General features: G+C 30.7%; 2 protein-coding genes across 4 annotated transcripts; one reads left to right on the forward strand and one right to left on the reverse strand.

The window, feature by feature from the left end:
* Positions 1-5: 5 nt before the first annotated feature.
* LOC113402442 (lipid storage droplets surface-binding protein 2) lies at positions 6-7,814 on the reverse strand. 3 transcript variants are annotated; one of them, XM_026642697.2, is made up of 6 exons: positions 7,590-7,814; positions 6,982-7,105; positions 6,436-6,668; positions 3,471-3,657; positions 733-858; positions 6-476 (listed from the first exon to the last, which is right to left on the reverse strand). In XM_026642697.2, exons 2-6 carry the CDS (start codon positions 7,103-7,105, stop codon positions 244-246), a joined length of 903 nt encoding a protein of 300 aa, XP_026498482.1. In that variant the 5' UTR covers positions 7,590-7,814; the 3' UTR covers positions 6-243. The 3 variants fall into 3 exon arrangements, with proteins under 3 accessions (XP_026498482.1, XP_026498480.1, XP_026498481.1); XM_026642695.2 differs by having other exon boundaries at positions 733-870; XM_026642696.2 differs by having other exon boundaries at positions 733-870; positions 7,729-7,768.
* A 1,614-nt stretch (positions 7,815-9,428) lies between these two features.
* On the forward strand, positions 9,429-11,664 carry LOC113402443 (uncharacterized). The gene is made up of 2 exons (XM_026642698.2): positions 9,429-9,836; positions 10,977-11,664. The coding sequence occupies exons 1-2, from the start codon at positions 9,510-9,512 to the stop codon at positions 11,454-11,456; spliced, it is 807 nt and encodes a 268-aa protein (XP_026498483.1). The 5' UTR covers positions 9,429-9,509; the 3' UTR covers positions 11,457-11,664.
* Positions 11,665-15,567: the final 3,903 nt, after the last annotated feature.

Below are 15,567 nucleotides of genomic sequence, written 5' to 3' on the forward strand. Positions count from 1 at the left end.
CACAATTTATAATAATATTTTATTTTCCAAAAGTTCATTAATAAAAATATCTCGCTATTAAAAGCTTTATAAAAACACATCAAAAAGATCTTGATTAAACACGATATAGCTCACATTTCATAGAATACATTAAAAATAATATTATTTTGGCCAAAACAATGTTGATAAATATTGCATATCATCATTGTGGCGCGACTTACGATTACGATAATATTGAGTATACATATATGATTAAATACATGATTACTGGTTTACACTAGTATTGGATTTCGCTTCGGGAGTAGATTTAACTTTTTCAGTGGTGGTAGGGGCGGAGTGGTGGGCATCAGAGTGGTGACCGCTCTTGGCGGGCTCCGCCTCGGTCTGCGGCTTAGGATTTTTGGCTTCATCGTTCTGCTGCTGCTCACTTGTTACTTTCGCGAGGTGCAAGGCTGCCAACAGTGCAGTCACATATCGACGGACATCTAATTCGATTCCTGTTGTAAAATAATACTTGTAAATAAAGATTAAGAAAAATATATCCAAACCATAATTTTTTTTTCTTGAAATGGTCTTATCGTTCTCAAGGTTATTATTATAAATATATTATAAATACTCTAATCTATGGGCTTTCAAAAAGTGTCATGAGTATTAAGTTTATTCACAAAATTATGGAAAGTATTGTGAGTCTCAAAAAAGGGCTAATTGAATTGGACGCTAGTTTGGCAATAATATTGGTAAGGTGTTGCTGACCGCTGTCCCGCAGCGCGTTGACGCGCGCGGCGAGGTTGGCCCACACGCGGCGCGCCGCCACGGCGCTGAGGCGGCCGACCGTCTGCACCGTGTGCAGCGCGGGGTCGCTCTCCGCAGCCACGATCTCTGCGCCAACACCTAGTTATTTGACCATTTTATTGTTTTTATGACGACTATTTGCTAGTTCGGTTTCGTTTACAGACATAAAAATATTACTCGGTTATTTTGTACTTAATATGTACGTGTTACGACTGTCGTAGTCTGTCAGCCATTGGCGAAACCATATAGTATGCCTGATACACATTCATACCTAAACTTTATGATCTGGAGCTGTGTGAAATATACGGCTAAGTAAAATATAAGTATAATTAGGTATAGTTCAGCTTAAGAAAAAAATGTTATTTTAAGAACATCGTTAATCGACCACCTAATTAATATAAATAAATACTACTGATAATTGACATTGTTTCTGCGATTTCATTCCAGCGATTTAGCCAATGTACAAGAGTTACATTTACAATAGGCATAACGTCTAATATCCCGTGTTTAGCGGTGCATTGACGCCGCAAGTCGGCTAATACGTGTCAAATGTGGATATCCTGACACGTTTTTTAAAAAAAAAGTTGTGGAAAGTTAACAATTATAAAAATTCCACTAAACTACATTTGATGTTAAATTACTAGAAAAACAGTAGTTTAATGTGAAATTAGAATAAAGAATGCGTGAAATTTTACAACATACAACACTGTTATTGATTGACCTTGCTATAACATAGTACTTTTGCAAGTATTTAGTACAAGAAACACATTCAACTAGGAAACAAATCAGAATAAGTAGATACAATTTATGACAATTTAGAATTTATAATTAAATTTTAAAAAATCAGCGTCGTATACTACCGCCTCCTTTTTTAAATCGTGTAAAAAATATTTTAAAAATCTTAATTTTAATTAAAATATTAAATTTCATTTTACAACTTTATGAACCGATTATGATACTAAATTATTGTTTATAAGTACTTTATAGACTTAATGAATAATATAAAAAATAGTTCGAAAATATTTCGCCAGTAATACGTCACGTAGTTCCTTCAAAGCAATTATATCTTCGACAACCAATGGCAGCTAGTTGATTTTAATAAATGTAGTAGAAAATTTCTCAAAACATTACAACTTCTATGAGAATAAGCCGGTGACGGTACAATGCACAATGTTATTAAGACCAATGCGTGCCTGTGCACAGGCACACAGGTATACAATGGTCACTCCAAAAATATACTTTTTAACTAACTGTTGTAAACTTTCAATCTCCATAAAGCTGTTTTAGTACGGGTTGGTGGACTCAAACATGGCAATAATTAACCGAGATATTGTGCTCATTTCTCTACAAAGCTTTCCTTCACCGTCGAAATGATGATGACAAAATAAATAAGAACTTAATGCCTCTGCTAATCTTCGGTTAAGATCTTCGTGTTGTAATCAACTGATCAATTTCGATACGTATTATGCCTCATTAAATCCAAATAAACCAATTAATCACTCAAAATGCACCGAGATAATCAGTATTTAATGATAATTAATTTAATAGAACGCATAAATCTTTGTCCTCGTTCTTATTTGATTTGAACAATTAATAAATTTCAAGACATAAGAATAAAATTATAGTTTAGTTTCAATTTGATGATGAATCGCCAATGCGCTACCAACCTTGGGAACTAATATATTGTGTCTCTTGTGCCTGTAGTTACACTGGCTCACTCACCCTTCAAACCGGGACACAACAACGCTGAGTACTGCTGTTTTACGGTAGAATATCTGACGAGCGCGTGGTACCTACCCAGACGGGCTAACACAAAGCCCTACCACCAAGTAAATATTGTATGAAATTTATTCATACATTAAAATAAAATAAAAACAGAGGTCAATTTGGGTGTAAAACACGTGCAACGTTAAACAATTGTATTGAGCATGTACTCACTTTTGTTTGTTTTGAAATAATTTAGAATGTTCTGGACTGACAATGGCGACACAGATAAATACTGACAATAAAATCATTGGTGTCTTCCTGCGTTGAAAGTCGTTATCAGATGTACAATGTACATATGTATGTATGTATCGTTCGGTAGCAAACGAATTTGTACCAGACTATGATGCATTTAAGGTCAAACAATTTTATGATTTTATTGGATTTTTTTTATCTTAAAAGTTGCGTTGATATACCCTCCATGTGACATATATTAAAACGAGTCTCGAGTTGTTTTTAAGACACACAGCCTAAAAGATTAATTGTTTATTTGTTTTCAAACTCGCGACCGGTATTGCATCAACCGGTTCCAGTCACTACTTCTCCATAGGTCATTAAGTATTTTAATGATTAAATTTAGCGGTTTAAGTGCGTCTTTGTATTAATATTTTCAAATTACTCGTTGTCCTTCGATATACGCCTGCTGCGGACTTTCTAATTCACATTAGCCATTGAATTATCAATCGCATTAATAATATTAGTACAAATAGACGCCGGTTCTATAGTTAATAGTTTTGTTAAAATACATATATTGAAAATACATAACTTTTATAGATTCGTGTGTTATCTACAGAAAATGCCGCATCAAATTCAATATTTTAGTACATCTAGTCATAACTAATCCCCAAGTTAAATCAATAGTTCAGAAGTGTTCCATTCTCTCCCCTTCCCAATTGATCGATTAACGTAACAGAGGTATAGTATTATTAGCTCACCGTTAGTTTCTTCCTGCGAAGGCGGCAGGTAGTGATTGAGGATTTGCATAGCGTATGTAGCTCCAGTGTCGACGCTGTGCATGGCCTTCTGGCCGTACGCCGTGGACAGCAGCGCGTTGGCTTTGGTCCATGTCAGCTCCTTGAGGGACTTCACTCGCTGTTCCGCAACATCGCGGGCGCCGTACACCTATTACATGTTTACAAAAATGTTTATTACGCTTTTGAAATGTAAAATATTTTGTTAGTGTATTCATCTGAATTACGTCACTGCGGAAAATCGCGCCGTAACCTTAAGCATATTTAAATACTTCACGCTTTAATTAAGCTAATTCGTTAGGTACCTGCCTCGTTAGTTACCTACTAGCGTCTCAATTCCGAGACACATACAATATTCTTAAAATATTGTGTGTAATAAAAAACTAACTCGAACACATCATTATACATTTTTTCATTCATTCATTTGTAAAAACAGTACATTTATATTTTAAACTGCATAAATAACGTCAAGTAAATACATTCGTATGAAAGTTATGTAACAACTTAACTAGGTTACGCTAACGATGCGATTCTAGAAAGATCCTTATTTTCGTATCAAACAAGTTAATTTCAACAAATTTGACACATACAAGTAACTATTGGGTTTGAATATAATATCACGAGTCATGAGTAAATTAAGAACAAAATAGGGAGTGGAGCAAATGTACTCAATTTATAAAATAGGGTTTCTCAAGTTCAACGGCATACCAAACACGCATAATATAAACTGCTATTCCTAGTACCTAATTACGCAACAAAATAGCATAAACAAATCGAGGCCGATCAATGTTTTAAAATTACGATACGCACAGGTTTAACGCGAGTCTAAATTACATAGAATGTATTAATGTATTCCATGTAATTTAGACATATAAATCTATACGGACATTGAATATTATGACTGAAGGGAAGGTTTTTTAAATCCGGTTCAATGTACGTCGTCCATTATCACGCAATGATAAAACTATCTTATCATTAAGGATACGATTTCGTCATGCGCATAATGGAATTCGAAAATAAAATGTACTTAAAACATATATCAAGCTACTGCGAAGTTAGTCATTATGTAATCGGATCTTTAATCATATTAAAACGAAAAAAAAAACAATATATCAAAGTCCCCAAACATCGAAAAATTAAATGTACATTTATTTATAGTGTTCCAGTAACTTAGCGACCGTCTGTAACCTTTTTGTTCTTGTATTAACTATCTGTGAACTTTAATTTCCTTGCTTAATAATGTATGACCGGTTATTACCGAGGAAACGCAGTCTAATTCGTCATACTATGAGTAATAGTGATGATATCTATTAATGAACTTTGTCCATATGTCTGGAAAAGCCCTTCATCATGCGCCACACACGTAGCCTAATTAGCACCGTGAACATTGAAAAAATGTTTACGTAATTTTTTTAATAAATCCTTTTTACAACCTTACGTCGCCATTTATTATTGTTGTTGCAAATATAAATCGTAAGGGATAATATGTACGTTATAATTTGACACTAATTAACCTTCAGATACTGAGATTGATAGAATCTAAATACCTATCGTACGTTAGATAAAATAATTGCGTTTAAATATCGAATGTTGGCTATCCTACTAACATTGTAAATGTTGAAGCGAGATCGTCTGTTACGCCTTCACGTCTTATCTATTCAACCGATCTACATGACATTTTGCTTTTACGTCAGGATTAAAATAAATAACAGAGGGTAGCTAACACCTGCCTCACAACTCCTCATTAGCGGGAAAAACCGCGTGCGGAAACTAGTAGTTAAATATATAATTTGAAGTTTGAAAATTTGAGCGAATTTCTCAAGCATGAGAAATTAATTTTGCGTTCTTTATACACGAGTTATACCAAATAGATGAGCCCTACGCAGTAAATATAAAATTCAACGCAGTAAGCATAAAATTCAATCAAACTAGCAACGCTACTGGTATAATTAAATAGGTGGGGTTTCGGTCATAGTATAAAAAGTTGCCAATGACCTTCCTCGGGGTTCCAACTTGTTTCAAACCAAATGTTGTCAAATTCGGATCAGCGGTTTTGCAGGGAAAGTATAACAGACAGACAAACAAACGGAATAACTTTCCCATTTATAATATTAATATAGATAAGATGCATTTGGTTTTTATGTGAACGTCTAAAGAGAAATGGGAGAACCTCGGAAAGAAATACATCATTTTTGGGTTGAAAAAAAAAAACAAATTTAATTTCTGAGATGAACTCTGTAGCACTGTGACTATATACAATAAACTATGTTTATAGATGAATAATGTTTTCCTTGATCTTTCTAAGGTTATAGGTTATGTATAGGTATGATAGCAGTTCCTGTGCACATATAAGTATGTGTACACGGCCTTAACATAGCACATGCAATGTCATCATTGGTATATTTATAGAAACACTAGGTGCAATTAATGTTTTTCTAAATAAGCAAAATAATAATCAAATAAAAATGACAAATAACAACCTAATAAATGTTAGACATATTTTAAATTTGACTCAAAAACTTCTAATATAATAATTTTAAATGTCATTTTTTAAGCAACTAATCGAACAATATTAATTATTAACACATTTTCATGAGTGAGATGTTCATTTATTTCTCATCATTTCATGGACAAATAATATAATAGAACCATGACACATATTTACATTGGCAAACAACAGAAAATTATCACTTAACTGCATATTAATAGTACTTGTACAACCTAATTAAAAAAATAAAACTTCATAGAAGATATGTGACCGAATCTCACCAAATATTTAAAATAAGTAGGCAATAATACTGGTTGATCCTACCAACTTTAAGATTTATTCATATATATTTTTCTATTTATAAAATTAAAGAAATACTTGAACTTAAATTCATACATCCAATAACACTAAATACTTCAATTTAATTTAAGCAATACTAACCTTAGTCAACTGTGGTGTCAGCCTTGCGAAAACTGCTTGTTTCGTAGTCTCAACAATAACCTTAGGTTGTTCAGCAACTAATGGCATTCTGCGCTCTAACTCATCGATGGCAGCGGCAACTCTAGCATCTCCAGCTGCAATGGGTGCAGCCACATAAGGTGCAGCAGTGGCTGCTGCAAATGTTACGCTTGCTTCTGCTGTAGATAGCGCCCATTCCAATAAAGAGTGTGCACCTGATAAAGTTGATTATTTCAAATTATTTGTACTTTTTTTTCAGCATAAACATTAAGCTCACAATATATACTAAAAAATACTTTGAAAGATCTTAAGAGACTTTTATGCATTCAGTTCCATCAAAGACAAAATAAACTATTTTAATTTCCATTAAAATTGTTTATTTTGGAAGAGTCTATTATGAATTACTACTAAGAAACAAATACAGCATGGCAATTTACTCTTTTATTCTTGCTATAAACTTAAAATTAAAATAAGAAAAATACTTTTTCTACTGAAGGTAGATGTAAAACACTTCCCCAACACGCTTACCTTTAACTTTAGTATAGAGTGCACCAACTTGACCAACAGCAGCTTCAACTGTGGGTAAGGCCATTGCCTTCTGCACAGATTGGAGTTGTGACATTCCGGGAGCTGAACCAACTTCTGTAGCCATCTAGAGAAATAAAATATGTTTTAGGCACACATTAATGTTACTAGCCAAAAATATAGACTTAAAAATTAAACAAGACGATAGAAAATTAATAAAAAACCTAAAAAATACTTTAGTTGTACAAATATTGCAATCTACCTACTATATTAAATTTAAAGAAAATTGATTATGGGACCTGTATAAATATAAAGAATCTTTTTTTGTTATTAGTATTTGAAAAAAAAAATTAATAGCATAATTATTAAACTATAGATTTTCCAAGATATCCAAAGTGGACCAAACTTATATGAAGTTATAAAAAAATATATTATAAAGAGGGTAGGTAATTATTATTGAAACTCTAAAATTTGATGATGACGAATTTAGTGATTAGCAAGCTATGCAAACTAAGTTAAACGAAGAAAGTAAGTAACTATTAGATTAATAAAAATGTTAGGAATTATTAATGAGGACTATAAAATTATGTTGTAATAAGTTATTTTCTTACCTTCAAAATATTATTAACTGCTACAAATAAGTGAAACCAGTTAAACCTATTATTATTAAGTTTATATTTTTTTTGCTAATTATTATATTTAAATTAAAAAACGGTTTATTGAAATTATTGTAAAAACTATGCAACTCACAAGATATAAATGCTGAATGATATGATTTAATGATTGCTATTTGCTACAAATTACAATGATACGAATGAAAATGAATGGACGAAGTTATTAACGACGAGGAATGAATGAACATGATTGCAACTCTTCAAACCAGCGTTGCAGAACTATCGATAGTTTGACTATCGATAGTTGACCTCGAAAACTATTCAGGATATCGATAGTACTATCGATAGTTTGACTATCGATAGTTGACCTCGAAAACTATTCAGGATATCGATAGTACTATCGATAGTATCGATAGTGGCAATACTATCGATACTATCGATAGTATCGCTAGCTCTCTGTAAGCAATACTGTTGGCAGTAGCGATACTATGGCTACTATCGATAGTATCGACAGTTTTGGACTATCGATAGCCAGCGATTTTTTGATAGTATTGGTTTTTTAATGTACGTAATGTATTCGTAATGTATTCTAATCGCTACACTCAAGATTACTACAAAAAAGTTTCATTGCAATGCCACCGTCCTCCTAAAAGTTTTTTTTTAATGTTATGAGTATTTATAATGTTTATTCATAAATCAAACACAAAAAATATTGACAACATTTTTCACATTTAAATTTATCATATTCCTTATTCCGCACAAAATGTCTTAATTCTAAAAATAAAAATTGTGGTAAATTTAATTTCATTCATTTAAATATACACTATAGTTGGCCTACTAAATTACTTATCTTTAGAAAGTAATACTATCGGAAATTACTGGCTATCAATAGCACAAAATTATCGATAGTTTAGGTTAAAAGTAATGGTTGTTGCAAAACTATCGATAGTATCAATAGTATTGCTCATGGGAAGCTATCGATAGTATCGATTTCACCTTAACTATCGATAGTCTATCGATAGTGGACTATCGATATGCAACACTACTTCAAACTACCGGGGATTGAATGAATAAATGAACAAAAAATAAATTCCAAATTACGTTTTAAATTTTTTTTGCATTACATTAAAATTATTACATTATACCTAGTCTTTTTTATTTGTATGTTAGGAGTTACCTGTTTTGCAATTTGCAATTAATAGAATTAAATATTATTACAGCAGTTAAAAGTCAAATGATCTTAAGTGAGATTAATAAATTCCATACTTAGTCTTATATCTAGTTAGGTATTTTTCGCTTAAAGTACCGAAATTTATAAGGAAAATATTATAAATAATATATACTTTAAACTCTGAATTTTTTTTTGCATATTTTCTCATTATTGTCTTTGCTACATGTTACAATGAATTTCATTAAAAATTGTCAATTTAGAGATTGACTCCAAATACAATGACGAAGGGAATGACTACCCATTACTTGGTAATCTATTTTTTTTTATTATAAATGAACTTTGTACCTTAATCTAATGACGTGTCTTTATTATGTTAAATAATTGTACACATAAAATTTTATGATGAAATGAATGTGAAAATTTCTAATATGGTGTTGCAACTATTCAAGATTAAGGCTTATTTAGCATACATTTGCACATGAAATCCAAAAACTAAGAACATAGGTATTTTGGGATAATATCAGACTCGGAAGCATCCATTGCTGCATAAAAACAATGGCCGTCATTCGTCAAACACATGACAAACATCGATCACTTTAGCTGTACATTCTGGCCAACATATTAATAAGCAAATATTGGATAAACGAACGTCTCTGATTGGTTCTTAGAATCCAGTCACATAGTTTTGACAGAATTGGTCAGACGTATTTACTCAATAATTTGAGCTTGGCCTACAAACATTTGTGATGTCTTGGACAAACGATGTCGTATTGGAGTTTTTGGACCACTATCGAACGGAACAACTATTATGGGACCCAAAACATCCTCTACATAGAAACAGGAGTGAGGTTAATGATGCATGGCGTCGAATCCAAAATAATCTTAGCATAACTTCTTCTATAATAGATTTGAAGAAGAAAAAAGAATCTTTAATGACATCGTTTAGACTACACTTAAATAGAAAAAAGAAATCGCCGAACGAGTACCGTATAACGTGGTTCGCATATCCGCTTATGGAAAGTTTCTTAGGCGGGAAATATGAATGTGATAGTTCAATTCAAATGGATCACGAGGTATACTACTTAATTACATTGAACATTATGGAACGTAGTAGGCTGAAATAAGTGTAAGACTACAACCGTCACGACACTTTTCCTATATATCTTATATTTTGTTTGTTTACAAGCGTATTTATAGATAGGTATTGTAATGTCGTATTGTGCGCGTTAGCTGTATTGTCTTAATTTACAATAATTATTGAGAAAAAAAAATCTTTTCAGTTTGTTTATTTTAGAGTCTTGTACATTGATTCAAGTAGGTGCTCCTGATATGATATGATAAGATATATACAGGGTTATTGGTAATTCGACGTATTCCCGTTAGGAGGTGATAGGGGTGATTATTTGCGATAATTTTAACTTCCATATGCATGATGCAAAAGTGAACCATTTTTGAGTCATCACGTTTTTTAGATTTTTTCAAAATAAGTCAAAATTGCAACTTCAAAAATGTATTTAAAAAAAGTATCAATTAAAATCTATTATTTTCTTCTGATTTATAAAAACGATTAAACACTGGATATTTTTCAATATTTAAACAATAATTATAGGTCCAAATTTAAAAATGCGAGAAAGAAAACGATATTATTTTAATATATTTTTTTCCCTCAAATATGCCTGAAAAACAAAAAAAAATCATTATGAAACTTGTTCTGCAGATTATTTTAAAATACTAAATGTATAAAAACTAAGAATTTATTTCAAAGCAAAATAAAATGATCAGAAAGGATGCTGGTGGAAATTCGTATTCGAACATGACCGAATTCGTACTAAAGATCGCTCTTTAAAATTCCCACAAAATTGATTTAAAATAATAAAATGTAAAAAACACGATTGGTGTTTTTTACATTTACCAATGTAAAAAAACTTACTTATTTCCTTAACTTACTTACTTAATACAAATTTATATATATATATATTCCTCACGATCGTTTCTTTCTCCGCTGTGCACGTGCTTAACATATGCTTAACATGAAGATTCTGTAGTTGACAGAACGGTTAATCATTGGTAAACTTCTTAAAAACTTCGTTTGATTTTCCATTACGTAGCCTCAAAGCTTCAAATAGAAAGACAACGAATTTATTTTAATACTGTAAATCTCAATTTGACTTTTAGATAGGAAAAAAATATTCACTGATTTACTCTTGTTTCAGTACGAATCGAGTAGCAATTATAATTCAACGTACAATACAAGACAAGTGAGTAACCACAATCAAACAAACAGTTCAACGGTTAATTCGAATATAGAGAGACAAAGTTCCAATAAAAGACAAAATAGACCATCAGGTTCCAAAGCCCAATTAAATAATGAATACATTATCTATGCGAAAAATGAAATGGAAGATGTAGGTGATTATATAAAAAATGTTTCCGATTTCAAAAAAGATAAAGATGAGTACGAATTATACGGACAACTTCTAGCTAAAAAGTTAAGAAAGTTAGATGAACGTCAACGGGACATTGCCATGCACGAAATTGATAATATAATGTTCAATGCCAAAATGCAAAGTCAATCAGCACCAGCCAGAAGTTTTTCATCATCGCCACCTCCGGTCAACAGAAAAATTAAATCTCCGATGTTTATCGTCCAACAACATTTCGACGAGGATAATATTACGTATACCGAGGCATAAATAATTTCATACATTATATACCGCTTAGTATTTTGTAGCTAAGTATTAAATGAACTTAGTTTTTTGAATAAATTGTAAATAGCGAAAATCTGAGGGACTGAAGAGAATATGGAGGAAAATGTGCCATGTAGATAATATAATATTAAAGTTTACATATTTATATCAAATAACAGTTTGTTATGGATTGTTTTACCCTACTAAGTATAATATTTATATAAAATAAAATATATAATTCAATTATATATATATATATATATATATACATAATGTTTGTTATTATACTATATGTAAAAACCGAACCATGTTGGCAAATCGGCAAACAGTGGACATTGGTTACCAATTATACAAGCACTAATTGGCGCCTAAACTCGTGACAATAAGAATAAAATGTTAAAAAACGTATGTTATACGCTTACTACCTACCTATTATTTTTTACGTTTACATTCAAAATTCGTAAGTATAAATAATGTCTTTAAAAGTTTCAATTCTTTTTTTTTATAACTTTTTTAAGCGGACGAGTTGATGTTAAGTCTTCGGCACTGGCCATATAAATGGGCACGGTATGAAATTTTAACCATTCCTTTCACATCCAATGCGCCGCCAACCTTTAAAAAGAATAAGCAAGTCTCGAGTTGGTAGGTAAACGCCTACTCTCCTTTTGATGAGATGGGACGGAGCTTTTTCTACTATGCCGTTCTAATACGACAAACCCGTATTGCCGTGCTAGAGTATCCGACGCATGTTTTCCTTACGATGTATTCCTTCATCACTTAGAGAGAGTTGGATTATAAACAGGAATTAAGTATATGAAAACTCAGTTCCACATCAGCTCTCACGTTATAAAATACGTAAAGTAGTTTAGCCTTTAGCTACTCATAATAATGTAATAAGTTTATTACCCAAGAAGCAAATTATACTAGCTGTCCGTTCCGACTTCGTACGGGTAAAATTCATACAAAGTTATCAGTCAGTTAAAAATAAACAACAGCTAGGTGATTCTGAAACTCATACTTCGATTCCACATGTGCAATTTTTAATGAAAACTATATTTGGTATTCAAAAACTCGAATTAAAGATATACTAGCGCCACTTTTTGAGATTGTAAGTAATACGAACTAATTTTCAATGAGAACTGTATTATTTGACATTAATTGGGATTCTCAAACACGATTTCGATTTTAAAAAATGAAACTAACTTCGACTTAGCTGACTTAATACGTCAAATTAAAAGTTGATATAATGTGGCGGAAGGATCAAGTGAAAACTGTAAATCTATGTGATCTATTCAAAACGTGTTCGAGGATCAAATAAAGCTACCTTGGCATGATATTATCACTCGGAAAGAGTTTTTTCTAACGTATACATAAGTAAGCAAATTTTACTATTAATCATTAAAGCAAATGAAATCATATTTATCTTGCAGTAACGAATGAATAAGAATTCATTTTCAATGAAGTTCTAATGAGATATAAAAAATATAGAAGAACAAAAACCTTTACATATTAAACTTTAAGACCTTGATCTGAGGTTTACAATTTTACAAAGATCTTTCTTTAACATATAATTGCTGATTTTTATATCAAGGGAATTAGTTCCTTCTAATTAACATATCCATTTATTATAATTTTGTTTGATGCATTGCAAATTTATATAACGCTACAGCTACCAATCGATACCCATTAAAGTCAACAATATCTTACTAGAATATATACAGGTATATATATAAAATATAAATAATGGGTAAACAGCTATAGTTTACTACAACCAGACACCATGACAAACTAAACAGACAAATAGATGCTACATGGTAAAGATTTTGGAGCAATAAGTAAATACTTGAATTGAATATTCTTTTAAAATTGAAGAAAAAGATACTGGATTCCTGCATACTGTCATGTCTAATCTACACTTGTATATTTAATAATCACACAAAAAAACTTACTATTACAAGTATTTCAAGTCAATGGAATATACTAAATCTAAAAGACAAAATAAGAAATTCAGATAAAATGCATTTAAAAGTGTGTTATTAATAAAAGATAAATAAGTGACTGTTTATTTGAAAAATATTAATTATTATAAATAATGAATTATTAGGTATTGTGAATAATATAATTATTTATTTAAACAATGTGCAATAAATTGTTAAATGTTAGTTAATGTACAATATTTTAAAAAGCATGTTATTAATATAAAAATATATAATTAAATGAATAGATACCTAATTAGAAATGTTTGTAGTTCAATTATTTATTTAAATTCAGTGTAATGAATTTTGAAATGTCAATTACTTTACACTACTTAAAAAAGAATGTCAATAATATAACAAAATATTATAATTATTTATATACAACTAGATATCTAACTGTAATATTTATATTTTGTTTGAACGACAATATAAAAAATAAAGACTATAATAATAATAATGTGTATATCTATATACAAAAACTGTATTGTACAAATAATAAAACAACAATATGTATATAATTTTTTAATGTTTCATTTCAAATCCCAAACATTTTTTCCTCCCTCATCGAAATTTAGACCGTTTTGTGTTAGTAGGGCTAAAACTTATTATGTTTTAAAAAATTTGATGTTCCTGTGCCAGTTGCTGTTCCTCTATTTTCACATTTTTTCAGCCATGCTGGTATGCTGTCGGCGTTAATGGTATCCCTAAAATAAATAAAATAGTATTCAAAATAATATTAAACATATTATAAAAAAAAGGTGAAACATTACATATATATATATGTGAGACTTCCTCATACTATACTGAATGTCTGAAAATTTATTTGAATCGACCAATTTAGGATAAAGTGATCACTCAAAGTTGTAGTTGTATATTATGTAGTACAATTTTTTAGCAGTAGCACCTTCAGGATGCATTCTAAATAGGTTAAAAATGAAAGAATATAGTAAATCTACATTGGCATATATTTAATGACCAGCGTAGCGGCCATATAAAGTAAAAATTATATAATTATACTGTATCGGTTTTAATCGCTCTATTGAATTTCGAACATAGAAAATAAATATAGAAAAATAGGTAATTACTTCATCATCAGGGTTTCATAATAAAAGCAAACGGAAATAATTAAAAGTAGTAAAGAATTTTCGATTCAATTGCTTGACATATAAAACATTTTTGTTGACATTGATAATTTTTTTTTACATTGTAGTCTATGTTCAGACAGATATTAATAAAATGTGCCTGAATTTGCGTTACAAATTATTTTAAACTATAAAATAAATTATTTATAACATATTTTGCATGAATTATGACGTCATTGATTTTTTAAATCCTCAGTTTTTTAGAAATTTTTAATCGAAAATGTTTTTTTACAAAAGCGGCAATAAAAGTAGTGCACTAACATCTCGCTTCACAATTTTCGCTTCACACGATATGACATATAGTTACGGAATATCAAATATTTTTAGTTCAAACACCCTGGAAATATAAAAAATGTTAGGATACAAACCATTTAAAAGTTTCTTTGGGCTTTACTATTGATCATGTTGGAACGTTTACTTAGGTCCTATTGTAAGCGTAAACATTGTGCCGCATAACTACGCCTGTGCAGTCGGATAACACTGATCAACGACATGCAACTATGTCGAGTAATGTAAAAACAATTAAAAAGATGGTACGATTGCGGTCAAAAACCGTACCTACATAATATCTTGCCGGAGTATTTAGTAATTGGCATCAGTAATACGACCCGATTTAAAAAAAAATATTATCTTCTTTCTCTTCTCTTTTGATTTTATTGAAATTACTATCATAGATCTCCCACAGTTAAACCTTTTTGATATGACTAATTATTTAAAAGTGGTTATAAATTATGATAAAAATTGGTGATTCGAAGTCCGCCTTGGTCATTACTCATCACATATTATTTTTGTTATTATATTATATATATATTTATATTTATATTGGTAGACCACCTAGGTAGACTTACTATTTTAAATAAATAAATCCTTAAGTCATCAATTAATTTGCATTATTTCATGATCAAAGCCACATTACCTGATCTCTTTCATCATTGTTTCTCTCTGAAACTCGTGTTTTATAAATAATTAGCGACCCATCCCGGCTTCGCACGGGTGCAA

The sequence above is a fragment of the Vanessa tameamea genome, chromosome 12 (genome assembly GCF_037043105.1).
Source record: "Vanessa tameamea isolate UH-Manoa-2023 chromosome 12, ilVanTame1 primary haplotype, whole genome shotgun sequence".
NCBI lineage: Eukaryota > Metazoa > Arthropoda > Insecta > Lepidoptera > Nymphalidae > Vanessa > Vanessa tameamea.

Coding starts and splice junctions, on each gene's coding strand:
- LOC113402442 (XM_026642695.2), bottom strand. CDS start 7,105: ATGGCTACAGAAGTTGGTTCAGCTCCCGGAATGTCACAACTCCAATCT. Junction 6,669..6,981: donor ACTCTATACTAAAGTTAAAG/GTAAGCGTGTTG, acceptor CAACTTTATCAG/GTGCACACTCTTTATTGGAA. Junction 477..732: donor CAACGCGCTGCGGGACAGCG/GTCAGCAACACC, acceptor ATTTTACAACAG/GAATCGAATTAGATGTCCGT.
- LOC113402443 (XM_026642698.2), top strand. CDS start 9,510: ATGTCTTGGACAAACGATGTCGTATTGGAGTTTTTGGACCACTATCGA. Junction 9,837..10,976: donor CAATTCAAATGGATCACGAG/GTATACTACTTA, acceptor CTCTTGTTTCAG/TACGAATCGAGTAGCAATTA.